We start from the raw sequence: 26,815 nt of genomic DNA, 5'->3' as shown, positions 1-26,815 counted from the left end.
TTGTGTACTTGTACTGAAATTTCCCACTTACTTTCCCTTTAGGACATGTGGGAACTTGAGAGCAGCAAAATTTTGATTTTTTTTTTTTTTTTGGGGGGTGGTGAAGAAAATTTATTTTAGTGTGTATTAACATTGTGAATAGAAAAGGGGTCCAAATACTGTGTTTAATGACAGATGTGGAATAACCTGCTGGACCTGCTATTTTGCTTGTTAATTATTCTACGTATTTATGAAGAGACTCTTTCAGGAAATTGGTTTAATGTAGTCATACTCATGGGACATAGTGAGCCCACAGCATGATAAAAAGAAATTGGTTTCTTCTGTCTCAGGAATTAAACTACCTACCACGAAGGTAAAATAGGGATGCATGTTCCTACCTATTTAAATAGGTAAAACTGTTCTGCACATTACTTTTAACAGTATTATTTATCTATGAATTGATTTGTTGGAAAATATGTACAGGGTAAGAAAACATGAATGTTTGTCACTATTATACTCTCAGTAGAAATTTTATAAAATAAGAGATGTATATTGGACAGTATTTGAGTAAATAGGTTGAGTGCTGAAATGCAGTATTTATCAAATTGCTCATTTGATGAACTCTTATTTAAGCAACCCACTTCCAAGTGCTGGGTCCTGCACTTGGGTCTCAACAACCCCATGCAATGATACGGGCTTGGAGAAGAGTGACTGGAAAACTGGCAGCACTGGAGATGTCAGTCAACAACTGACTGAGCATGATCCAGCTTGTGCCCAGTGGCCAAGAAGGCCAAGAGCATCCTGGCTTGCACCAGAAACAATGTGGCCAGCAGCGTCAGAGACGTGATCGTCCCCCTGTACTCACTGTTGGTGATGTCCATCTCAAATCCTGTGTTCAGTCCTGGGACCCTGACTGCAAGACAGACATCATGGGTGCTCACACTTTCTGTTTTTACCTTAGGCTCTTTACTCTGTCTGGTACATAGTGTACTTCCTCTTCACCACGCTTTTTCCCCCTACAAAGGTACGTTTCTTTCCCTATTGTGGCATTCTTTTAGCCACTTGATCTACTGTCTTTGCTTGTAGGTCTGTTTGTCATATTACATTTACACCCCACTGAGTTATGTGTGGTGGAATATTTTAGCATAGCACCCACCTTGTGTGTTTTGTAGGTTTCATAATTTCAAACTGAAAAAGCAAAATGTGGTACAATATGACACAAAGCATACAAAATAAGGGATATGCTTGGCCACAGATAGGTTACTGAGATAATTTGCAATTTGGGAAGTACAGTGAGAATACTGTGAGAAAGGTATTAGCACTTGGCCTCCTCTAAAATATGATGAAGCATGCCATTGTTACATTTAAAATTGATCAAAGAGATAGTTTTTCCTCCTGGCTTCTTATATCAATGAACAGTATAGCTGAAGCCAATTTTCTTCAGTAATTTTAGGACAGAATCCACTGTTTTGTGTACTTAATATCAGTGCCTGAGTATGTTTCTCATAATGATCAATGGTAAGCTTCCACTGGCTTCAGTTCTGCCACATTATCTGCAAAATGGCACAATATAAGTAATGCAAAGCTTTTCCTAAGAACACAGTGATAAAAATTGTGTACCTGGTAGAATATTTGGAATTATATACACAGTCATGCAAACTATGGATCTCAATTTTTTTCTTTTTTCCCTGGGAAAAAAAAGTAAGCTCCAAATATTTCAGATTTAGTTTTGGAAAGATTTCCTTTATATTTAAATAATCAGTGGCAACATCTCTGGTGTATTTCCTACTATTACTTGCAGTCAACAATCATGTTTCCTTCAAAACTGTTAAAAAGAACAGGGAAAATATGAAGAGCTTTTCTATGCTACCATGTTTATGTGGACTAGTACCTCAGTTTGTGAAAAATTCAGTGTAAGTATTGGGCTATCCTGTAGAATAAAATAGTCTTTTATTTTGTAATATCAAAGTACCTGTCTTTATTGGATTAAATACTTTTTCTAATTATGTATATCTTTTGATATATACGTACAGTTTTTTTTGGGGGGGAGGGAAATTTGAGATTTTACTATTACAAATCACCTTTGTAGGTTTCTTTTTAATGAAAGGAGAATAATTTGGTTTCTTGACTTCTCTTCATGTTATTTACATTCTGCTTTCACACTGTGAATCTCTTGTGTAGGAATTTGCATCGCATTCTCTACTCCCACGTTTATCCAAAAGCCCTTGTGAGCCATTTGCACTGACAGGGTGGGTATTTCAATATTTTTCCTTGTAACTGCAAGATGAGGGAGGGTGACTGCCTTGAAGGTTTAGAACAAGAAATTATTTCCTGCCCTTGCCCTGTTAACAGATACAGCACATTTCTCTTTTCCTTGATCATCTCTTTTCCTTTTTCATACTGCCATTTACATCCTTCAGTGAAGTCTTCTTCTGCAATAACTGTCCTGACATTTGTTTCTAAACAAGGAAAAGCTGACATTTTATAGAACATGAAACTGTAATAATCTGTTTCAAATAAACTAGTAAAAGGTGAAAATCTAATTTTTACAAAATGTAAAATGTACCCTGTAATCCTAGCAACAGTATTTTGATGGAACTTATTTTCTGCAAGTTTTACAAAACTGGAAGGGCTGCCTTTCTAACAGTGATATTTAAACAGCAACATCAAAATCAGATTGTATTGATTGTTGTATCGAGTTTGCATTTTGTCACTAATTCATCTGCCCAGCTTTTGCCTCAGAATCTTTGAGCCTTCTCTTTATTTATAATTGCAGATTTACAGTGCATGTTTTACTAGTGTACCGATCTGCAACCATAATTTTACTTGTGAAAAAACTGAAAGCAATCTTGGAAATGTGTTTACAGCTCTGCCAATTATCTTAAGAGCATATGCTTTTAGAAAAATTGGCTCCTCTGTAGAAACAAACTACTAAAAACCTTAGCCTGAACATGAAAATGGTTCCAGTGGTGGGAGTTTATTTCCAAACTGTACTAGATTTATTTATAAATTTAATAGATTGTATATCTGGTGATTTGTTGAGACTTGCTCGATCAGTTACCAGGTTTAGTTACATGCAGACACGGACTGAGATTTATAGCAGAGAACATTTCCCATGTGCTGAAAAGGTGGCTGATGCTGGGCTGCAAGGTTCAAGGCGTTGCTTGCTTTTCAGTACAGTCTAGGTTATTGTCTAAATTTATCACCTTTTGCTGCTAAGGGCGTGTTATTGTGCCGGCAATACGTCTTTTCTTGCAAATGTGCTTCTGGTTCAGCTTCCTTGCTCCCGAGACTTTTCTATTTTGGTTCCCTGAGTCATGTGATTCTCCTGGCCAGTGAGAGCCCCACAGAGGGAATGGCAACAGCCTGCTGGGATCTAAGTAAGTCAGAAAAAGCTCTCGTTTTTTGCAGTTTCTGTCCCTCACACTCAGTTTGAAATGCCGCTTTTACCCCAAACCTTTGCTGGGTGCACATAGTAATGCCTATGGCAATGCTTAGAAGTTAGGGCTTTTTTGGTTTGATTTTTTTTTTACTCTTTCTAACATTACTTTTCTTACTATGTTCCTTTTTTTCCTGTGTCCTGCAGTGTAGTTGAGAAGCCTAAAAAAGAAACAGAAAACAAACCAAAAGCATTCCAAGTGTTGCCTAAAGTATGTTTTAAGTTTAATAAGGAATATTTCAGCTCTAGTAGTACTTTGTTTAACATGTGTTATAAACAGTGTCAAAAATCATATGCTGTATTTGAGGAAGAATAATGTGACACTCCCCTCTTTCCCTTCCCCCTTCCCCCCCCCCCCTCCGCCCTTACCGTCAGGCAAAATTGATCCTATAGAAAGAAGGACAATAGTAAACAAAATGACTGAAATCCCATGCTGATGCCTTGCCCAATTGACTGAGACACAGTGGTGAAAGGACTTAATTCAATTACAGGGTAATCGTGTACTGGAGGCAGTATATCATTTTCCTGTGTGAATGAAATGCAGTGCAGTATTTTGATCTTAGCTGATGCTAAGCAATGCTTTTACTATATGATACTGAAATAGCATTTGGTGATATTTGTTGTAGGTAAAATCTACCTGGTAATTACTACTGAGTAGTGGCTTTGTCTAATTTAACTATATCTTGTTTTTTCCGTGAAAAAAAATATGATTTTACAAAAACCCTTTCCCCCCATAGTAAGGTATAGGTAAGTTTCACTTCTATTTAAGTTTTTTGTTTTGGTTTTGGTTCGATATGGTTTGGTTTTATTTTTCTTTCCTTCAGATTACATGTGCTTTCTTTGGAGTTTACTTTTAAGTTTCAATGCTGATTTTAAATTTGGATCTCTAAGTGATATGCCTTGATATCATAAAAAAATCTGAGAACAGATTATCCTGATTTCCCTTCATGGCTTGTAGCCTGGGCCCTGTATAGCATCATTTGGAGGTGCATGAGGCCATTACCGCACAGTTCTTTATTTTCTCTGTGTTGCTGATCTATACACTAATGACCAGGCATTAGATGGACTGTTTGAAATCTTTCTTCTCCTCTCTTGTCTCTCCCCCCATAGATTTTGAACAGAGAAATTTCACTTAATGACTGCAGTGAGATGCAAAGAGCAGTGTGTTAGTTCTTTAGCGCAGTTCCTCTCATCATCATAGATGCTGAAAAAAAATTATGTCCCAAATTCTGTGTTGAGTTGGTGCAGTGTCAGAAGCGCAACAGCATCTGTGTGTAAATACGCGACTCACAAGCTGAAAAGAATTAGAAAAAGCCATCCTCATCATGCAAACTAGATGAATATTAGGAGCCAATCTTACAGACTTTAAAACCAGTTTGCATTGTTGGGTTTGTTGATAAAGTGAAGCATGTGCAGGAGATTTTTTTTATACTCATTAAAAAAAATGCGTTTGTTCATTAGATGATGCAGCAAATACTAACCCAGCATTGCCTATTTGCCTTTGCACAATACCAACATGCACATAATGGGAATTTTGAGACCTCTCAGAGTCAGATTCCCTGGTGCTTTGCACAACTTAATGCTAAGGCTCGTGAACATGAGTCCCCAGTTTAAGAAATGTGCCGATCTCTGTGGTAACCAGAGGAATTGCAATTGGTAAAATACAATGAGTTAAATTAAAGGATCTGTGTTATTACTGATTTTCTTTTTTTTTTTTCCTCCTACTGGGTTATTTATTTAACTTCATCTGCACTCAGCTGTTGTCTTAGTTTCTGAAAAGGAACATAAGAAAATATGAAAAATAAAGGAAAAAAAAAAGTGGGGGTTGGGAAGGAAGCTTTCTTCACTGTGAACAGTCAAAAAATGGCACAGGTTGCCTAGAGAGGTTGTCCTCAGAGGCATTCAGAACCCAACAGGACACAGTCCGGAGCGGCCTGCTGTGGGTGACAGCCTGAGCAGTTGTCTCTGCTAGACGACAGGGACCTTGAGGTCCTTCTCAGCCACAGAGATCCTCTGCATCCTAGAGAATTTCCCCGCCCGACAATTCAGGGAAGTAGACAGCACTGTTACTCTGGGGGGAGATCAGAAGTCACATGTGGATTTTAACCTTAGACAGTCAATCTCGTATTTTAGACCTTGTCATTTCACTCTGTTCAGTCATTAATCATTCATTTGGAGTGATGGCTGTGCATGTCTTGCTGGCACTGCCTGATGCATGCCACCAGAAATGTCACTGCAGACAGTGAGCAGGGTTTCTTTTTCACCTCTTTTTCACACCTATTCAAAGCTACCTCTGGCAGCAGTTTCTAATCCCATCTTTTTTTTGCACTGCCTCCTCAGGCACCACAGTGAGCACAGTAGTGGGGGGACACACTGATGGAAAAAGAATGAGAGAATTAGGAGTAAAATTAATGAGAGTGCCAGTGTGGACTGGCTTCCTGCACATCTTGCTACTCTACTCGAATCTTATTGTGGAATCTTCAGAAGTTGAGGGAGTGGTACAGGAGCTTGCAAAGGCTGTGCCAGGTTATGTGGAAGGAAGGAAGAGAGGGAGAAGCAAGCTCTTGGGAGTCCTTGGAGGCTACATTAAAAAGGAAGTACAGTCCCAAACACTATACATGGAGCTGTACTCTAGAGGCCTGGTGAGTGGTGCAAGGAAACATGAAATCACTTGGTAGTAAATGAAAGTACAAAACCAGTCAAAAGTGAAAACAAAAAATTATTATTTTATATATATATATAAATATATACACACAATGCACTTGCCAAACATTAAAATGTAGAGAGTTAATTTAATGGCTTTCACACTAACATATAAATTTTAAATAAAAATGGCAAAAGGCAATAACTCGGCTTGTGTGTAGGAAAGATGATTTGAAATCTCTCTGCCATAGTGCTGTAGGTGATGATTTTGCTTAAATATTGTTTCTCTCGATGAGACGTTAGTACTTGTGCTGAAAGCTAGCACTGACACAACACCAGACAGGTATGATCGTGAATAAATTCAGACCAGTGATGGAAATATGGGTGGGTTCAGCCTTCCAGGGGAATGGTAGGCTAAGACATGTTCCTGTTTGTAAGAGGCTCAAAGTGTTGCCTGCTGGAGGTGAAGGCTTGGTTCAAAGGATTACACTCAGTGACTCGGAGGCTATTTCCATTTCTGGCTAAATAGTGTAATTGGAATTTAAACACAGTATTTTTCCTGAAGAAGACAAGTTTAAAAATATGACCATATATTTTTCTTACCAAATTATTCTTTTTTTTCTTTTCTTTGTAGCTTTTTTTTTTTTTTGGAAGAAATACATGTTCTGCATACATATACTACAGATGTATGTGGAAAAAATTTGTGCAGTGCTTTCTTGTGGATGGATATGAGATAATCTAGATTAAAAGGACAGAATTTTTTCAGTTCAGCATTTTAGTATGTTCTGGAGTCTAAATGATAAAGCTTTATTGTTTCTTTAAAAAGTGAAAACAGTTCTGCTTTAAAAATGTGCTTTTGTCAGACTTTTCTGTACTTTTATTGTTGTGCAAGTGAAATTAATTGTTTTAGTGTAAAGTCCTACAGATCATAAAAATACCATTGGTCTTGTGTATGATTGTCCTAAACACTGTAATAGTTAAAGGAGAGTAATCTACAAAGAGATAAGTTTGTAATTATGTGGATATGTTTCAAATATTTTGTTTTTCAAGAGTCCAGTTACATTTCTCTATGGAGCTACTGGGTTTGGATCTATTCAGTTCTAAATAGCTTTAATTTACAATTTTTTATGGCTTTCAATATCACAGCAGTTACAGGTTAGATCTGCCAAGATAGCCTGTGGACCGTAACTGTCTATTCAGTCATTATATCATGTGTGGCAGCTAATCATAAACACTGTGAAACTAGAATTGGTTGGATTTGAATATTGGCATTTTTTTCAAAGCACTTGGTTTGAAATCCAGGCCAACAGAGAGCTAAAATATTCTTTAGATTTTGTTCATCCTCTGAAAGTTTGTGGGTAACTTCAGAGTAGCTGCTTATAGTTTGGCCTTGTATGTTCTTCAAATGGAGATAAACTAGCTGTGTCTTTACAAATAAGACCACTGAGATTTTGTTTTGCAGTGATACATTAGAAAACATTTCATAGCAGGGTCTCATTTTATTGGCATCACCAATTTTGAGGTAATGGACCTGAATGTTATTTGTGGGCTTATCTTGCTATATTGTTATAAATCAACAACCTGCTTATTCATTCCAAAATACCATTAATCTGAGACTGTGCTGCTGCCCAGTATGCAAGTACATTCACAACTGATGCCAAGCTGTGTCCCCACAATCCCAAGAAATCATTCAATTTCTGCTTGTACTAACATCTTATGGCTTTGTCTGAAAGCCACTTTCTGTAAAGGCATTGATATTTTGCCTAGTCACTTCTGGATGTGAAAACAACCCTAAACCATTGATTTCATGTGGTCGTTAGAGAGCTGATAGCACATATCAGAGAGTAAGGAGTGATAATATTTCTGTCCCAGCCAATATGATTGTTCTATTTTGCCAGCCCAAACTCTTCCTATAATTTAAACTGGGCACGTTTCTTGTGGATTTGCTTCTTGCTCTATCTGTCATATATGTTGCTATATCCTGTTGAGCAGCTGTTTTTCATGAAACATTACTGCATTTCAGTGATGTTTCTGTATATGTTGGCCTACTAAACACACAAGAGCTTGCACATCCATACATGTGCACACTCTTTAAAGCAGGAGGACATCAAAAGCACCACTTGAATGAAATTTTGTAATTTTATGATGGATGAATCATATAAGCTCATAATTATATCCTTAGCACCTTATCTTCTTGGGTAATCTTCCTCTTAACAAAACATCTACTGCTGCTCACTGGCATGGTTTTGTATGCAAAGTGTCCATCGTAAACAGTGAAAATGTAAATTTAGGGAAAAAGGAAGGTTGGCACACACATAACAGGAGATTGTTTCATACTTCCTTTTGAACTTCTGATAGAGAGTTCTTCTTAAAAAACATTGATTTGTTTTCTTCCTTTATTTCTTCTCTCTTGAAACCTAGCAACATGAAGCATGTACTTGTAGAAATGCCTTTAAAAATAAAGCAGAAAAACCTAGAGAAGGCAGAGTCAAGAGAGACTTAAGAAACTTTATGAATTAGCTAGTGAATCAGTTATGATTTATTTTTTTTTTAAGGCGGAATAGGCACAAGCAGCTAATATTTCTTCTCTCAGAGATTAAATTGAAGCAAGAAGGACAAACCATTAAGCAAATTTGATTTTTGGTAGCTTAAATGATTGAAAACTAGATGAAACATTGGACATCTCATTATATTTGAGGCCAAATTTTTGTTCTTGGGAAATATATATGAAGTGAGCCCATAACAGCTGCCTGGTGTTATAAGACCCTTCAACACAACCTGGTTTTGCCATTGTAAAAACCCTAGTTCTCCTGAATATTGGGCTGGTTTAGGTTCTCCCCCTAGGCTGTCAGGGTTGGGGCAGGACCATGCCTGTGTGCTCTGCTCTCCTGGCATGACCTTCCTGTTGGCTTTCCAGCCATTGGTGTCCATCCCTGTGAATGTTTGGCAGTGTTGTGGCAGAACAGTGAGGTTCTGATGTCACTGGTGGCATGTAATGCCAGACACATGGCTTGAGAGTGCCCAAAGGACCAGTCTTGTGTTCAGAACCTAATGTCCTCATGAGGGGCTGTGGTGCACTTGGCACACTTCTGGAGCAGAGATTTCGTTTTAGTTTTCCCTGAAAGGAATCTGGGTTTTCTTGTACACCCCAGCTGCTCTGCAACCGAAGCCAGTGCAGGGTTTGGGGAAATTACTTCAAAACCTCATTACTGCTGTGAAAAAACCAGTAACGTAAACAAAGCTTATTTTTATTAACTAACTGCCATCTTTACGCTAGCTAACTAACCTATCACTCAGCACTGGATCTGCTACAGAAAATCAAATAACTGCTTGCAAAAGACTGGACCTTCAAACTTAAAGCTACCTCTGCTGTCGTAGAAACTTAACCAATGGAAGAAGCAGATATTTTGGATAAATTATTTCTCTCTCAAAAATGCTTTAAGTCTAATTATGTCTCTAGTGACAGAAGTCTTGTGCACATGACTGAATTACTGTTAGTTGCTTCCAAAGCTTCCTGCATGCCAAGTGACTCTCTTTTGATGTAAAAAGAGGCAGAAACATAGAATGGCAGTAAGAAATGTGTTTCTGCTTAGGTAACGCACTAAGACTTGCTTTTGCAAGACAAGTCATAGTTCATTTACTACGTTCTGGTAAGTTTTTGCTTTAGTTTCATTTATTGAATCCAGCCTAAGTTGGATAGCTAACCCAGTACTGAGCTGTCATAGCAACCAGATTGTGTAATTTGTTCACAGTGCTTATCCACATTTATCTTAAAGCCCAGTTAGGCTGTTTTTCCTCTTTTGGACAAGCTGGTCTAGAGCTTCACCCCTCTGGCAGCTGACAAGCTTGTAATTTCCATACTAAATTTGTTTGCAGTGCCAGTTTTCTTTCTTTGGCCTAAATACCTTTTATGTCTTGATGTTTATGCCTTATGTTGTATTTATAGAGAGTAGTCAGATTTCGTCTCATCTTGGCTTTTTATTCAGTCTAAAGGAGCCAAATTTTTAGCAATCATTTATTTAATATACTCTTCAACCTTCACATCTTTATTAAAGCTTTATTCCAGCTGCCATTACATCACTTACTTTAGTTTGTGAAATCCTTTTCCAAATTGTCACAGATGGCCCTCACCCCCTCACCCTTACTTCCCTCACATAGTCACATCAGCAGACTTAGTTATGTCACTGTTCACCCTCCTTTCCAGGTCTCTTATTAAAATACTAGATAACAGAGGCACTAATGGAAAACTTCCTTTGTGACCTCCTTCCATTGAAAAAGAACAGTGGGCTTTTTTTTTTTTTTTGGTGCCCAAACTTTAAGGCAATTGCTGATCATCCCATATGAAGATAGGCTGAGAAAGTGGGGGCTGTTTAGCCTGGAGAAGAGAAGGCTGCATGGAGACCTCATAGCAGCCTTCCAGTATCTGAAGGGGGCCTATAGGGATGCTGAGGAGGGACTCTTCATTAGGGACTGTAACGATAGGACAAGGGGTAATAGGTTCAAACTTAAACAGTGGAAGTTTAGATTGGATATAAGGAAGGAGTTCTTTACTGTGAGGGTGGTGAGGCACTGGAATGGGTTGCCCATGGAAGTTATGAAGTCTCCCTCCCTTGTGGTTTTCAAGGCCAGGTTGTACAGAGCCTTGGGTGACATGGTTTAGTGTGAGGTGTCCCTGCCCATGGCAGGGGGCTGGAATTTGATGATCTTAAGGTCCTTTCCAACCGTAACTGTTCTATGGTTCTGAGATTCCCAGAAGGCCTGTCTGCAGCATCTCGGTTTCTCTGAGAGCTCTTGAAGACAAAGCTTGTTGAATTTCTTAATTTGATATAATTTCACATTTGTATTGAGTCCAGAATAAAAATCCTTATAAGGAAGTTCCCATGATGACACTTCTACAGATACTGTATTTATGGATGCTCTAATTGTGTTCCTTGTAGCAGTTTCTGATAATTTACCTGGTAGGGATATCTGGCCACTTGCTCTCAAGTACATTAGGTTTACCTCTCTTTTCCTCCTTTCGCAAGTCCTTTTAAGATTTGATATCATATTTTGTATTTTTTCTGTCCTTTGATACTCAGGAATTCAAGGAATTCACCTTTGAATTCCTTTAAAATTCACCAGCAGATCCTGGTGATTTCTTATTTTTCTTTTTATGGATTTTTCTGTTGCTTCTTTTACTGGCTCTTTAACTTTTAGGCAGACCCTTCAACAACACCCCCCCCCCCCCCCCTCTACAGCCCCTCCCCCAAGAAAGGTTCTGTTATTAGAATTTCTTTTAAGGTCTTTTTATGAGCATGGATGCAAAAAAACCTTTATTTCACAAACCTTTTTTGGCTTGACCTATTGCATTCTTACTTTTAGTCTGCCAGAGCTTCATTTTTTGTTTCATTGTCCTCATTAAGACACCAACTTTTTTTGAAGAGCTGCTTCAAATAACCTCTTGCATTGATAGATAGGTGTGCTGGTTTTCCATATGTTTGCCCTATATCAGTATATTCTGTCCACTTGTTAGTGCCTTTATAGCAACTTCTTTATTTCTATGCAATTCCTATTTTCCAATCAAGCAGTATTTTAAGGTGGTTGCTGGCTTTGCTTGCTCATACACAGATGTTTAATTTAAGGACTTATTACAATAGCTTTTTGATAGCAAAATTCCTACATATGTGGTCTTGTCTAATATTTACATATCTTGTGGGTTATGTGTTTATCTGCTTCATGAAGCATTCATTAAGAATATCTAAAGGTTTTGTTTTGTGTCATTCACAACCTTGATATTTACTTGATTTTATGGGGCCATTTTCTACCAACATAGTTTGTCTCATCTCTGAGGTTTGTAAACAGCCAGTCACCAGCTACAGCGTAGTTGTGGCAATCAGGCATGGTAAAAGCATACTGGGTGTTTTCTTTCCTGTTCCCCTTGTTGTAGATTTGTTTGAATCTTCTAGCTGTTTTGAGAGTACCATCAGTGAGTTTTCCCTCTCCTCCCTTCTTAGTCATGCATCTGAACTGAGGATGTTTTTTGATAGCTGCATCTTGTTTCTTGCTATTCATTCTAAATGTGTCTTCATAAGTTGTGCTGTATCATGCATCTGCTGTGCTCTCTTCTTTTTAACATGTTATGTTCTAAAATATAACAGCTAAACATACCCTAGAAACATTATTAATTGCTGATGAAGTACTAGCTCAGATGTCTTTTCTGGAAACCCTCCAATCTGACAATATCTTTCTGATTTATGTGGTGAACAAGCTAATGAATTTGATATGCTGGGATCGGGATTCTGCCTATTTGAGGAAAGTGTAGTCAAAATAAAGTCACCTTCTTGCACTTGCAGCCACCTGAAGGAGCTGGAAAAGCCTCAGCAGATGTAAGCAGCTCTGAGGGGCAGTGCTATTACTTAGGTTTTTCATATCACTGTACCTTTCAGTCCATCACATTGTTTTCTTGGTTCTGATTTCTCTTGGTATCTGGATGCTGCGAGGATTTGTGAGGGGGCCTTTGGGAACACACCTTTCTGCTGTAGTGTTTCCCTTATGGATAATTCCCTCAGTATGAGAACAATGGCTTTACAGTCCTATTTTCAGAGCTTGCGTGGCTGAAAAGATCTGCTCTGACCATCCTGGCTGACTTGCTGTGTAGCACAACCTATAGGAGCTTTACAAATTATTTTCTTTTTTACATTATAGGTAGTTTAGGAAGGCAACTCTTTGCTTCATCGTAGGATTACTTTAAATCAGTTTGGACAAGCACAGAGTAGTTTTCCAATGGGTAATTATCTGTACTGTTAAAAAGTGCTGCTTATTTCTGGCGTTTATATCTGTTAGCCCAGCAGATGTTATGTCAGTGGCAAATAGAGAATGTGACTGTCACTATCTAATTTCTCCCTACTGAGCTATATATTACATGATCTAATCCTATGGGCACAGGGTAATATTGGCAGCTCCTGTTCAGATCTCTGCTAGTACTCCAAATGTTTGTCAGTCACTTCTCCTCAGAACAGAGTACTATTTCTAGGAAATGGCTTGCTTCCCATGTCTGACTGTTGACCCACCCCTCCCTCCCCCATATACATGCTTTTATGTTTAGCTATAATGGAAGCATTTCCATTATAATCGAAAGCGCGTTGTTTCCCTGAAGGAAGCTTATACACATTCCATGTTGTACCTCTTACTTAAAAGTAGCATGGAACTTATAATTATTTTTAAAAATACTGTATTTTTCTGCACATCCTGTTAGTAATACTATTATTGTTGCATTCATGACCCTGAGGGAAATACAAAGTAGTACAGCTGCCAAACACGACCTGTGAATTGCAGTAGGACATGCGCAGTTATTGATGCTTCCCCATTCACCACTGCAGGTTTTGAAGTCTAATAAAGTTTTCTTTAATTTTAATAAATGATAATTTGACTTGTTTCATACTTTAATCAAATTGTCAGACTACTCTATCAAATGTTTTACAGAAGACGAAATAGATTACACAATGTTATTATTCTTATTGGCCCAATATCTTGAATTAATAGTTATTCAGTTAATTTGAGGAGAAATCACTATATACTTATATATAGTATACCTATATAACCTTATTCCTTATTTGTTGAAGTTATTATATTAGTCCCTAATTCTTAATTAAACCCATGATTTCCCAAACCAGAACAGGCTTACAGAATGCTTCTGTGGGGTTTATTTTTTAATTTTTATTTTTTAATTTTTTTTTCCGTTACTAAGAGTAAGAGTATGAATCTTTAATTTTAAGAATTGTCTGATTCCAATGTTAGGATTCCTTTTTGTTCCCTAAATACTTTAGAAAACTGCCTTCTTTGCCTGAATTTCTGCCTTATTTTTGTGTCCCTTTTGCTATTAATATTCTAGAATTCTTGAAATGCTGTCTTATATCTTTTTCGCTTTATGTGTAAATTCTCTGCACGTATTTAAGCTTGCACTATGTTTGAGAACCTAAAGTTTAAGACTATTACTAAATTTATAATTTTTCACTTGCTCATCTTCTAAACCAAAGTGAACCAAAATTTATCTTCCTAGTAACACTTTGATGAATTGTAGCTTTTCCCAACAGCCAGTTAAGTTTTCTTGAAAAGTTTTCAAATACCATTCACATTTTCTAGGCAATCTTTGCTCTCAAATTACTTTAATCCCCATTGCTTTTAAGTCTGTGAAACTGCCCCTTTAAGATTAGAAGGGGCATCTACCTATCTATCTATCAGTCAGTTCTCTGACTGGGACTTGGTGCTATTTACACCTTATTACACTCAAATTGTTACCAGTTGCATCTATGTAATTGTAAACTAATTTTGTTATATGATTATCTCTTGTCAAGTGATACATAACTTCCCTATGTTGGATGCAGCAATTCTTGATTCGAGAAATTACTGTGTATAATTTTTTTTGGTTTTTTTTTTTTTTTTTTTTTAGGCTATCCAATGTTTCTTTAAACTTGAAAACTCATAAGAAAGCTCCTGTGACAGGGATGGCTCACATGTGTGTTTAGTTTGACTTTAGTCTTTTTCTGATCTTTTTTCTTCTTCGAATATCATTGCTCTTTGATTTGTTACTCTGCTTTCCTTGGTCATTAATTCATCTGTCTTGTAAAATATATCATTAACTTTATTTGTAGTGTGCTTCATATATTTAATAACATGATTGAATTTAAGAACATAAGAACTTTTCTGGATCTAGGTCTCTGTTGCTTTCCTTTTTTATGACCGCTTTTATCTTGCTTTTCAGTTTCTCATCACTTATTCTTCTTTTTGTATTAATTTCCTTGCCTTGTCAACACATCCCATATCTCTCATACAGTTTCCTTTCCTGGCTTCTCTTCTCCTCAGCCCTTCTTTTTCAGTCTTTAACATTTCTCCCCACAGTTCATGGCTCTGAAGAATGACTTACATTATCAAAATTACTATTCTTGGCACCATATTTATTTACACTGTCTTATTAGTATTAAAACAGACTACCTTGAGAAAATATCTGTACTTAAGTGATATGTACACCTGAAAATATTAGGAATGCAGTCATTAACACCCAAGTTTTTTTCTTTCTTGTTCTTATTTCTAGTATAACTTCTGAGTTTTTGTATTGGAATTAAGAAAACTGCAGATACAGTGATTGATAAAGTTTTTGCGACTTGTTCCCTTTCCCTTCGTGGAACTGTTGATGGTGCTGTCCTAAAAAAAGCAGTCAGTGGGGACATGAAGAAATACTATGGGTGAAACGAAGAGCTAATAAAAAGTGCATTCACTGTTCTGCATTGCCAGAGTTCATAGATTCTTGCAAAATCATTGAGACTTATGAACTTTAAGCTGTGAACCTTACTCTTGTTTGGTAAATGACATTATTTTCTGCTTGATGAGCGTTTCTTTTCCTTCTGTTTCTCCTTCTGTTCTTCCTCCCTTCCTCCTTTTCTTGTAACAGAGCTGCACTGTTCATAGGATGGCTGGTTAAACTGAAATAACAAAGCAAGTCACCTAAGTTGTTTGTTAACTTTGGAGGACGTTAGCCTGTTCTGGGAGTCCTAAACATAAATAAAATAGTTATAAAAGAACATGGTGAATTAGTTTCAGCACTTTTCTTCATTTTTGCCTGACAACCAGAACAGAAAAGTTGATTTTCCATTCCAATGATGGTATGCATTTGAACCGATGACTTCGTTGTCTTAGTTGATCCAGATGTTTCAGCCTGTGAGGTAGAGAAACCTCCCCCGTCTGTTATGTTTTGTTCTGGTTTTGACCTGTGGGTCACTTTATATGGCAGTGTGATGCACAGCTTAAAGGAGACCCGTAGGCCTTCTCCATCCTGGTGAAGGATTTCTTCCAGTCTGCTGGCAAGACTGTCCTTGCAGAATGTTACATAACAAATACTTGTAATGAACACTTGAAGTAACATTGTCTTTGTAGCCTCCTTTGTTCTGTAAGCAGGGGAAAGTGAAGGAATAATTCACCACCGGCCCGGCTGCACTGCTCCCAGTGCTGCTCTGAGGATCCCATGGTCATACATACTCTGGCTTGGCTTAGGCTGGAAGCTGTATTCAGCTTTGCCGTTGCAACCTGTAGCATGCAGACTGATGCATTTAGCTGTGTGCTTCCATGACACTTTCCTCTGATATAAGGTTGCAGTTACCACTTGATGCTTGTTTCAAGAGGAAACTCTTAGTCCCTTTACTGATGAACTTTCTACTGACTGTCACCACTTCTTTCCTTTTGCTTATTTCCTTCTCTTTGTCACTCTGTCTTTTATTTTTTGCTGTCTTTCTTCTTTCCTTCAGGCTTTAGCCTCTGCACTGTCCCTCCATTCTCCCTGCACATTCTGAGCTGGTGACATGGCTGACCGAGACTTCACTGTCTGCCCTGTGTGGTAGCTCCCTGCGTCATGCTTGATGGTTCCTGATTCCTTCATGGATGGTCCTTGCTACTCTCAATGACAGGGTCTACAGAAGTCTCTCTAGAGCCTGTAGCTACCAGCTTCATCACCTCTGAAACTGATGTGAGTGGCAGGAAGGTCTGCACATGTTATCTTGATTAGAGAGGAGAGGCATGGCCAAAACAGTGAAATGCTCAAATGGCTCAGATGTGGACGAAGTTTTAGATTTTTTTTCTTAGTCTTGAATGAATTAGGAAATGGATAAATTTCATGGGTCAAAGATTGTTTTGGTTGCAAAAGTGTTTTCAGACAGTACAAAGTAGAAAGGAAAATTCAGCTAAATTTAACAGCCTTTGACTTCTGCAGCTTATTCTCACTTCAGAGTAAGTCAAACTGCCACAAAACCTGTGTGAAAGAGCTGCAGTTTTTGTATTTACTTTTAAAACAACTTTATTTTTTCTTTGGGAAACTGCTGCTTCATTCTCCGGGTCTAAACAAGTATTGTGAAAGACTTAAGCTTCATTCTAGAATGAATGTGTTGTATATAGGTGTGTGTATAAACACGCCTGTGCATTTACATATTCCTCTCTTAATGACTATGCCACTAGCACAGAGTTAATGTTATATATCAAGACATTCATTTTGGAGAGATGTTGCTTGGCTCTTCCTGCCCTGCCGTCTCTCCAACATCTTTATTTTCAGGACAGAAAGTGTATTTCGCTTTTGCTCTGAAAAGTATTGCCATATTCAAATTATCATGTTTCTCAAATATGCATTCAATGTAGATTTCTGTGTGTTTTGCTTAGGTTATTAAAGGGTTGCCCTGGGACCTTTGAATCGAGCTTGTGCTAAAAAGCCATATGTTTTAAGCAAACAGTAAGATACTTGGATTCACACACATGGGAGCTTTTTCAGGTTATTTTTTATATGGGCAAATAAGAGGTTTTCATATTTTACCTGAATTACTTTTTTAAAATTCCATAATAACTTGTTTCTTGGGAAGGTAGTTGGTGACTGAATTCTGTTTGGAATAAATAACTGAAGTATTTATGAAATTTGGCAACTGAGGCACACACTCTCTTCATGTATTTCCTACTTCTAAGTGAGCCTGCCACAGCTGGAAAATTATAAATAACAAGAATACAAAAGTGAAGAAATGGAATAAACACCGTTTCACTACAGAGCGTAGAGGAAGTATTACAAGGGAACAGAATAAAATTTGGGAAGGAATACCAAAGCATTGCTGAAAGTTTAAAGAGGACAAAATACTGGTGAAAAGGGGAAGCTTGGTCTAGGGTGCTATGGACAGTTTGATTAGTTTAGTTCAAATAAACAATTCATGTTTTATTTATGACACATAGAGGGTGATTGGTCTGAAAATAAAGACTGTCGGGTGTATTGTGAATGTGCCCACATTAGGAAGTAGTGCAGCAGGATAGCAACAGGCTCAGAAAACAAGACATCTGTCTCCAAGGAATCTCACCTCCACCCTACCTGTGCTTCAGGGAATTTGCCTGTAGCAAAGCTGTAGTCTGGTGCTGTGGAATAAACTGACCCTTAAGATGTAGGAGAGGCTTACTTTCAACCAAATCAACCTTATAAATGTTGTGGTGATTTACTAACTTCTGTTTATGAATAATAGTTTCATGATAAAAATCTCCTTGAGATAGCAGGTGAAAATATACTAAGGTCAAAATCTTGGAAAAAATGTGTGTTTAAGAAGGGACTAAATAACCATTGGAAAAACATATAAATCTCTAAGTAATTTTCAAGGCAGAGATTATCTTTTAGAAAATCCATTCAGATACACAAGTCATTGTACTTTATTATAATTTGTGAAAGTGAACAGTGAAGTTATAACTTATAAGGAAGAAGATGTTTGACTGCAGTGCAGGGCTTGGAAACAAATATTCCTGGTGCATTTCACATGCACAGGTTTTGCCTAGATAGTAGTCTTTACTACTCCTGGCCCCTTGTCCCTTCACTCTAATTCTGGCTCTGCTGATAATTCCTTGTCTGACGCTGGAGCCTTTGCTATTTCTTACTTAGGCAGGTGTAGTGCTAGATGGCTGTGATACGCCTTTAATTAATTAATATCACTAGATTTCTTGAAAGCTTCATGCTAGTAATGCTATAGTTATGAGAAACCTTGTCTGAGCATTACTGGGCACAGCTGTTCTATTCACTGACACATCCTTGAATGTTTTAACATTGTGTCTTCTGTTTATCTTTAAAAGGCCATCTACATTTTCAAAGAGTTTTAGTTGCTTGGAAAACAGCTTCTGTATCAAATTCCTCTTCAGATGAAAGCACCCTCTATGCACCTTGCAATATTTATTTATTTATTTATTTATTTTATTATTTCCAACCATCCTTGCTTTGGTTTTTATGTTTTTTATCTTCCTCTCTTCTCTTGCTTGTTTGTTCATCTGTGTCCCCTTAGCAACATCTTTTATTAATGGAAAAATAGCAATGCTTTCTGTAGTCTTACTGTGATTGAATCAGAATTTACTTGACAAAGCATTTAGGTTCTCAGTCCCACACTTCCTTCTATTATCCTGAACATTTAATATATTAGCAGGGAGATCTACAGATGCTTAATTTGTCTTTATCATAGTTGTTATTGCATCCATATCTGGAATTACAAGATGAAAAAATAGTCAACTCTGCATGATAGGATCTCTGGATAGAAGTAAAATGGTCAAACAATGAAAATTCACTGTTATTTCATTTAATTCCTGTGGAATTCACTGTATGAACTGCAGTCTCAACTTTTGCATCAAATCCCTTAATTTTGGAGGCCAGGGGGTGCTATAGGTATGCGCATTATAATCTGTGTAGGTTTAGTAATCAATCTAAAGGGGTAATGAAACCTGTTATATCTTTTTACTTTCTTGCTGTCCTGAATTCTGAGTCTTATTTGTTAAAGAAATTATTTCAGAATGGGTGTGTGTGTGTGCGTGCCCTGATTTGGTTTTAGGCAGGCCCTTGGATTTCTAGTACAATTTGTATGTATGTGCATCTTATCTGAGTGAAGGAATAGATAAAAGGTGCTCAGGCCTGGGAGCTCGGCCCTGGGAAAATATGAACCTTATACTGAAATTGCTTTTCTTTTCTAAAGAAGAGAACTTGCGACATGGAATGAAATGGGAAAGCAATATTTTGTTTCCTAGCTAAACCCCACATATATAGATACGTGTAAAAAATACTTATTTGTGTGTTTGCATTGTTTTCACACTGGGGAGATTTAAAAAAATAATGACCTTAATAAAATATTTACTATGGGAAAAATATTTTTCTTACATTTAAACATTAGGCAAAACTAAATTATTTGAATTGCGAATTTTTGAAAGCAGTTTTGTGAATCAAACACCTGTTACTCCTTTTCTCCTGCTCTAACCATTCAGACATATGCCTAAACAGCAAGGAAGTGTACGAACTTTTCAGAAAGTGGTACTATAGCATACATAAATGTTCATACAGCCTGAGTGCAAAGGAGACATCAGTAGATTCACACAGAGGATATGATATGTTTGTGTGTTAGAGTCTCTAATGAACTCATAATTGATTAGATAGGTGGTCTGTAGGTAGTAAGACCTGGGCCAAGTTTTTTCAACCCCACATTTTCCCAGAAGTGGTTATTTGAGACTGCCCAAATTAAATCCTGGGCCTCTAGGTTTTATTACCTTTTACTATGATTTCTGGTTTTCTGGTTCTAATGCACTACATTATTTTACTGGCTGTTGGGAAGCATACTGTCTGATTTGAAAAGGTGGCGTTAAAATAAGAATTTATTTCCCACTGCCAATCCAGTTCAGGATTAAATGCCTATACCATTCCTGTCTTCAAGGTAGCACATGAACATGTTCTTCAGGCATGTATAATGTCTACTAGCTTTGTGTGTACATACAGTTTATGTATGTATTTATACAGAGGTGTTTGTAATGTTTTGTGTCTTTTTCTCCAGGAGATCTTAACAGACCTGTGTATCTTTCATATGCATTTGAAAATCATTGCAGGTGGGGAGGGGTTTGGAGTTGACTTTATATTAAAAAAATAATAAAAATAAGAATTATGTGCTAATAAGAATATCCTTTCACATACTAAAACTGATTTACCTGTTTAAAATGAATGGGCTACAACCAAAAAGGGTATGAGTACAGTACATGAATGTTAACATTGCACAAAAATAAGGGAGTGGTTTCACATTATAAAGAGTTAGTAAAGCTGTCTTGAGATATTCCCAGCCTCCACAATAACACAATGTTACTGTGTCACCCCCTTCAGTAGAGCAGACCACAGACCACACTGTCGGCTGAGCTTAACTGTAGTCCAGACCAGGCAACAAATCTAAAAAATACTGAGTTAAAGTGTGACAAGTATGTGCATGTGTTTGTTTTAAACTTGGATAAGAAAACCATACAAACCTGCCAACAGTTCTTCTGGTCCCACTGAAGTAGTGGTTTAGGTTTAGGAAGGAGCCACCAGAAAATGGAAGGCCAAGAACCTTGTCCAAATCCCACCTTGTGCTCTGTGACAGATGGGTAACGTGAAGTCCCATTGAAGACAGTGGGCCTCTCAGTGCATTAGAAAGTGCTGGCCACAGCATTGCAGGTTAAAAATATGTCAGTAGTGCATGCTGGACTTGTACATCTAAACCTTTAGTGTCTTCCCCCCCCCCCCCCCCCTTTTTTTTTTACCTTTTCAAAGGGAAAACAAAGGTGCGATATTTCTGTGAGTAGATTCTTAGGCTGATATATCTAGCAATGAATGGAGGAAAGGTTTTGGAAGGGTTTTGATATTAAGGCACTACCTGAGATCAGGGAGACTTTTCTCTGCTGAAGTGGGTATAAACGGTTTGTGTCTGATTTGGCTGGTCATATTGGCATAAAAGGGGGTTATAATATGCAAACTCTGACCTGTGATGACTGCATCTCCTTTTTCCCCTGAAGGCAATCACTATTAGCTACATTCAGTGACACAAATGTCTTTAGTTGGAATGCAAGTTGCTTCTTAAAGACCCTTCATTAGACAAAATGTATTATTGTTATTATATCCAAAATTATTTTTCTCTGAAGGTCAACTTTAAGACACCACCAGCTTATCTGAAAGCTGTCCTCTGTTATTAGTTACTGTATGTATCTGAACACAGTGTAAATACTACACTTCCCTGCAGAAATGACCTGCATCATCTGGCTATCTTGTTTTGGAGGCATTTCTGACTTGACCCAGGAAGAGAAGAGGGAAACTAGACAAAGCAGTTTGAAATGAATTCTTGGTGCTGTAGTTTTTTGAAACTGAAACTCAAGAGGAAGATATAAAGGCATTTTTAAAGGTATAGTGTGGTGTTATTCTGTAAATGTTGCTCTTTCCTCTTTCCATTTATTTTTGGAATGCTGTTTTTTATGAGAATAAAGATTTTTTTTCTTTTTCTTTGTCATCCAATTTATTATTTAATGACAGACATCACAACACTCCTTAGTGTGTCAGACAATGTCTGTTGGCACATGTTCCAGCATGTTGTGTGGGGAAACAATGTGTTTTCTCCATTGACATTAAGTATTCTCCCAGCTGTGAAACTGTTTCAGGAAATAAAAAGTATGCATTGATGCTTATATTTTGTGCCTTGCTGATAATGTTTTAAATTACATTTTCAGTGGTGTGTTCACCAGATAAATATGGAACATCAAAGCAAAATATGAAGAATACAAAATTTGCAAGAACTGTTATTTTATTCTTAAATAATCTCGTGTGTGTGTGCATATTATACAATAGAATAGTAATTACACAATTGCATTATTTCTCATAAAATTTCTTTTCTGGCATAAAATACAAGATATGTAAGTGGTGAACAACTACTCTGTTTCATCACCATTGTGTAATGTCTGGTAAGGTTCTTATTTAAAAGTTGCTATGAAAATATTATGGAGACTTAATTAATTTCCTTATTTCTCTTCAGTGGCTTATTGTAAGACAGCATTTCAAAATCACTGAGGCCAAGAGAGCGGTATTTTTTGTATCTTAGGGATCATGGATGGGATAAAAATTTGACTAGTAGAATTTAAAGACTTTTGAGACCTTATTTTTCTGAGCACTTAACATTATCAAGGATTCCTTTAAATATTCATATCTAAACCTGAGTCGTAAGTGGCATTTTTAAGTTTTCACTTTCTCTGTAAATCAGACATGGCTTCTTAAGATTCTGAAGGTGAAGATGTTGCTGTGAATAATCTAGATATGATTACAAAACCCTTCTTTTCCTGTATTTTTAGTACTGGTTTATGAGACAGACGGTAGCGAAAACAATGAATGTATGGACATGGAAGTGATCAAGTAAATGTGAAATTAAAACTTAGTTGACTGTATTTAAATTAGCATAAGGAAATAACTTGAGAGAAGTTATTCTTAAGATTCCAAATGTGATATTTTTATCATCTCTCAAGTTGTAAATATTTTGACTGTATACTGGCAAATACAGTATCTGTTATTTGAAAAAGAAAATGGGGAGTGGTTAAGTAGTCTGACTTCAGTTATATTGTAAGCTTTAGAAAACATTTTGAAGGAAGGACGGATTCAATACTAGATGGTAAAGAGAAAACAAACTAAAGTAAAACACTTATTTACCAAAAGTTGATTGTGCCACAGTGATCTAATTATTTATTTGATAATAGATTTTTCAGATACAGAAAACCCAATCACCTTGATCAACATTAATTGAAGCATTTGGGCGAAAGGCACAGGAAAAGCTATTAACTAAATTGGATAAGATTAAATTCCACCAAGCATAAGGTATAATAACTGCACCGTGCAGTTTACCAAACTGTGCAACTGAATTATAATGGTATAAATTGAAAGATCACATACGTAGCAAGAAATATTGTCAGTTGTCCCTATAAACTGAGATCTCCCTGCCTGAAAGCAACTCAAGTATTCTTCAGTTCGAGTATACTTAAGTATGTTTAGATACGTAAGCACACATCAATATGTTAGTTGTTAATTAGATGGCTATGAACTGACACTGTTAATGCAGCTGTAATCAAGATGACATGGTCAGGTGTTTCAGTGGATGTTTAAGAGTACAAAATAAGATATGAACATACAGGAGTCGGTCCAGGAAAGGACCACAGAGATGATTAAGGGACTGGAGCATCTATGGGGCAGACAGAGCTGCATCTGTTCAATCTGGAGGAGAGAAGTCTCATGGGGATCTTATCGATATGTATAAATACCTGATGGGAGGAAGTAAAGAAGGCAGAGTCGGACTCAGTGGTGTTAGTGACAGGACAAGAGGCAATGGACACAAACAGAAACACAGGAAATTTTACATAAACATAGAAAAAACATTTTGTATTGTGAGAGTGGTCAAACACTGAAACAGGCTGCCAGGGAGGTTGTGGAGTCTCCAACTGTGGAGATATGCAAAATATGTCTGGCCATGATCCTAAGCAACATGCTCTGGCTGACCCTGTTTGAGGGGGGTGGTTGGGCTAAGCAACCTCTAGGGGTCCTTTAACATCTCAGTGATTCTTATATCCCTTGATATAAGGAAATATCTATGAAGTTGCATAAGGTTCTGTATTATATTTTATATAATCCTAGTTAGCCTTGTTCAGGTCACATGTGTACTAGAAAACTGGTTTGAACTAGAAGATGAGCAAAAACGTATAAACTGTAATTTGAAAGGAAGAGGTCTGGAATTGGTCTGAGGGATGTGACAGAACTCTGTAAGTCAAGGACTGTAATCTTCAGGTAATGGATAGTGCTATTTAAGTAAAAGGCAGTGCTAGAATAACTGAGCTGAAAGTTGATATGAAAGTAAATGATGTTCTTAAAACATGTGGAATGAGAATCAAGAATAATTTCCTTCCTAGACTGGGAGATTTTATCTGATAAGAACTATTTAATTTGGCCAGATTCAAGTAGAATTACACAGGGAAACTGAAGAGCCTTCTAACATATAAGTCAGCCTCTGTCACATTTTTGATCTCTGCTTCAAAGTATAGAAGTGTGTCACAAGAAAGTGACAATGAAGTTTTTAATTCAGGCAGAATGATGTACTTTCCTTGGGAATGTCACAGATTATCCATGGAGAAATATAACCTGTGTACAGCACAACAAATCACTGCAATAAATTCCAGTCCAAACTGTTGTAAGAAGCTGGAAATACAAAAAGAACTGTTGCACAATCTTAATTACCGACAGTGTCACTGAACTTCCTATAGTGCAGTTCTATAATGTTTCTTAAACCAAATAATAATGTTTTGTTAGAGCCAGATGCATAAATGTTTGAAGTGGTAAGAATTACAGTCTTCAGCAGGATAGAAGTATTTCATGTATATCAGTGCTATTCAGAGCACTTAAGGAAAATAATCAGGTTTTTTAGAAGGACTTTTGATTATCTAAACCCTTGTGCTCAACAGGATTTGCATTGACAGATATGGATTTAGAACAATTCTTTGTACATGAGAATATTTGCATGTTAATGTTCCGAGACAATGTGCTGAATCTAAGGTCCGTTCTGGTGCACTCGATATCAAGTGCTGCTGAAAAAGGCTCTTCTACCCTCTTTTGCCTTTCTCGTTTTGTACTGAAACTGTGTAGCATCCAGGCAGACCTTGGCTATTTGCACATAACCAACAGCACAGTCTAAGTAGGGCACACAGCAGTAATTGGAAGCCTATGGGATGAAACTGAATAGGTGAAAGGTGTGCTGTGGTACCTTCTTTCTACACATGTGCTAGAACCCCTGCTTCAAGTACTGTGGGAAGGTTATAAGTCTGAAAAAGCTCAAAGGCTGATGACAAGAATGCACTTTCACTTCCCTTTAGCCCTACTCTATTGCTAGCAGTGAGAAAGATAAGAACCATGCAAGAGTTGAAAAGTAAAAGCAATTGCTCAGTCTAACATTCTCTCTGCCTTCAGTTAGTTTAAGGATTTCTTGAGCCAGGTAGAGCTTTTGAGTATTTAGTGAACTTCAGGGGATTGATCTTCTAAGTTTGCTCTGTGTCCCTTTGAATCCAAGTGAATTTACAGTATCTGGAAAAATCCTTTAGCAATGAGCTGTCTGTCATATGAAGAATTACCTCTGCTTGTTTTAAACCTGGCTCCTAGTGGCTTCATTGGTTGCCCTGCGGTACTTGTATTGGTAAACAGACAAAGCCCACCCATTTTCTCCATGTTGTTTGTGATGTGATTGACCTCTATCATTCTACCTTTAAGTTACCTCTATTTCACAGAGCAGTTGTGGTTGCTACACCTTTCATCCCTCATACAAAGGAATTATTCTGCATGTATTCCAGACCTTTGGTCATTCTTGATTACCTTGGAGGAAGGGACCAAGACTGCACTGGTATTACAGGTGTAGACAAACCATAGATTTATACATAGATTTATGGCAAAGTTCTCTGTTCTGTTGTTTGGCACTTCCCTAAGAATTCACAACATTTGATTTGCCTTTTTTTGACCTAAACTGAGCACTGGGTTGATGTTTTCATGGAACATCCATCATGACTCGTGGTAATGATAAGCTCATTGTGGCATTGTACATAGAATCATAGAACAGTTACGGTTGGAAAGGACCTTAAGATCACCTAGTTCCAACCCCCCTGCCATGGGCAGGGACACGTCACACTAAACCATGCCACCCAAGGCTCTGTACAACCTGGCCTTGAAAACCACAAGGGAGGGAGACTTCATAACTTCCATGGGCAACCCATTCCAGTGCCTCACCACCCTCAAAGTAAAGAACTCTTTCCTTGTATCTAATCTATACTTCCCCTGTTTAAGTTTGAACCTATTACCCCTTGTCCTATCGTTACAGTCCCTCATGAAGAGTCCCTCCCCGGCATCCTTATAGGACCCCTTCAGATACTGGAAGGCTGCTATGAGGTCTCCACGCAGCCTTCTCTTCTCCAGGCTGAACAGCCCCAACTTTCTCAGCCTATCTTCATATGGGAAGATCAGCAATTGCCTTAAAGTTTGGGCACCAAAAAAAAAAAAAAGCCCACTGTTCTTTTTCAATGGAAGGAGGTCATAAAGGAAGTTTTCCATTAGTGCCTCTGTTATCTAGTATTTTAATAAGAGACCTGGAAAGGAGGGTGAACAGTGACATAACTAAGTCTGCTGATGTGACTATGTGAGGGAAGTAAGGGTGAGGGGGTGAGGGCCATCTGTGACAATTTGGAAAAGGATTTCACAAACTAAAGTAAGTGATGTAATGGCAGCTGGAATAACGCTTTAATAAAGATGTGAAGGTTGAAGAGTATATTAAATAAATGATTGCTAAAAGTATGGCTCCTTTAGACTGAATAAAAAGCCAAGATGAGACGAAATCTGACTACTCTCTCTTCAATTTAGAGACAAGGATATTGTGTGGGGCAGTG

General features: G+C 37.5%; 1 protein-coding gene across 2 annotated transcripts in view; it reads left to right on the top strand.

Annotated features, from left to right (window-relative positions):
- The first annotated feature begins 3,322 nt into the window (after positions 1–3,322).
- The window catches only part of ESR1 (estrogen receptor 1), a 156,518-nt gene continuing 133,025 nt past the window's right edge, over positions 3,323–26,815 (top strand). Inside the window, exon 1 of one of the 2 annotated variants that reach the window (XM_061378666.1) lies at positions 3,323–3,359. In XM_061378666.1, the coding sequence (XP_061234650.1) occupies positions 3,335–3,359 (25 nt within the window). In that variant the 5' untranslated portion in view covers positions 3,323–3,334. The remainder of the gene's footprint in view (positions 3,360–26,815) is intronic. The other variant, XM_061378665.1, reaches the window with a different exon arrangement.

This window comes from Neopsephotus bourkii, unplaced genomic scaffold, assembly GCF_033783945.1.
Source record: "Neopsephotus bourkii isolate Nb327-2 ecotype Australia unplaced genomic scaffold, CSIRO-AGI_Nbou_v1 NB_1767, whole genome shotgun sequence".
Taxonomy (NCBI): Eukaryota; Metazoa; Chordata; class Aves; order Psittaciformes; family Psittacidae; genus Neopsephotus; species Neopsephotus bourkii.
Note: the sequence above shows the minus strand (reverse complement) of the source record. Positions and strands in the feature narration are given on the sequence as shown.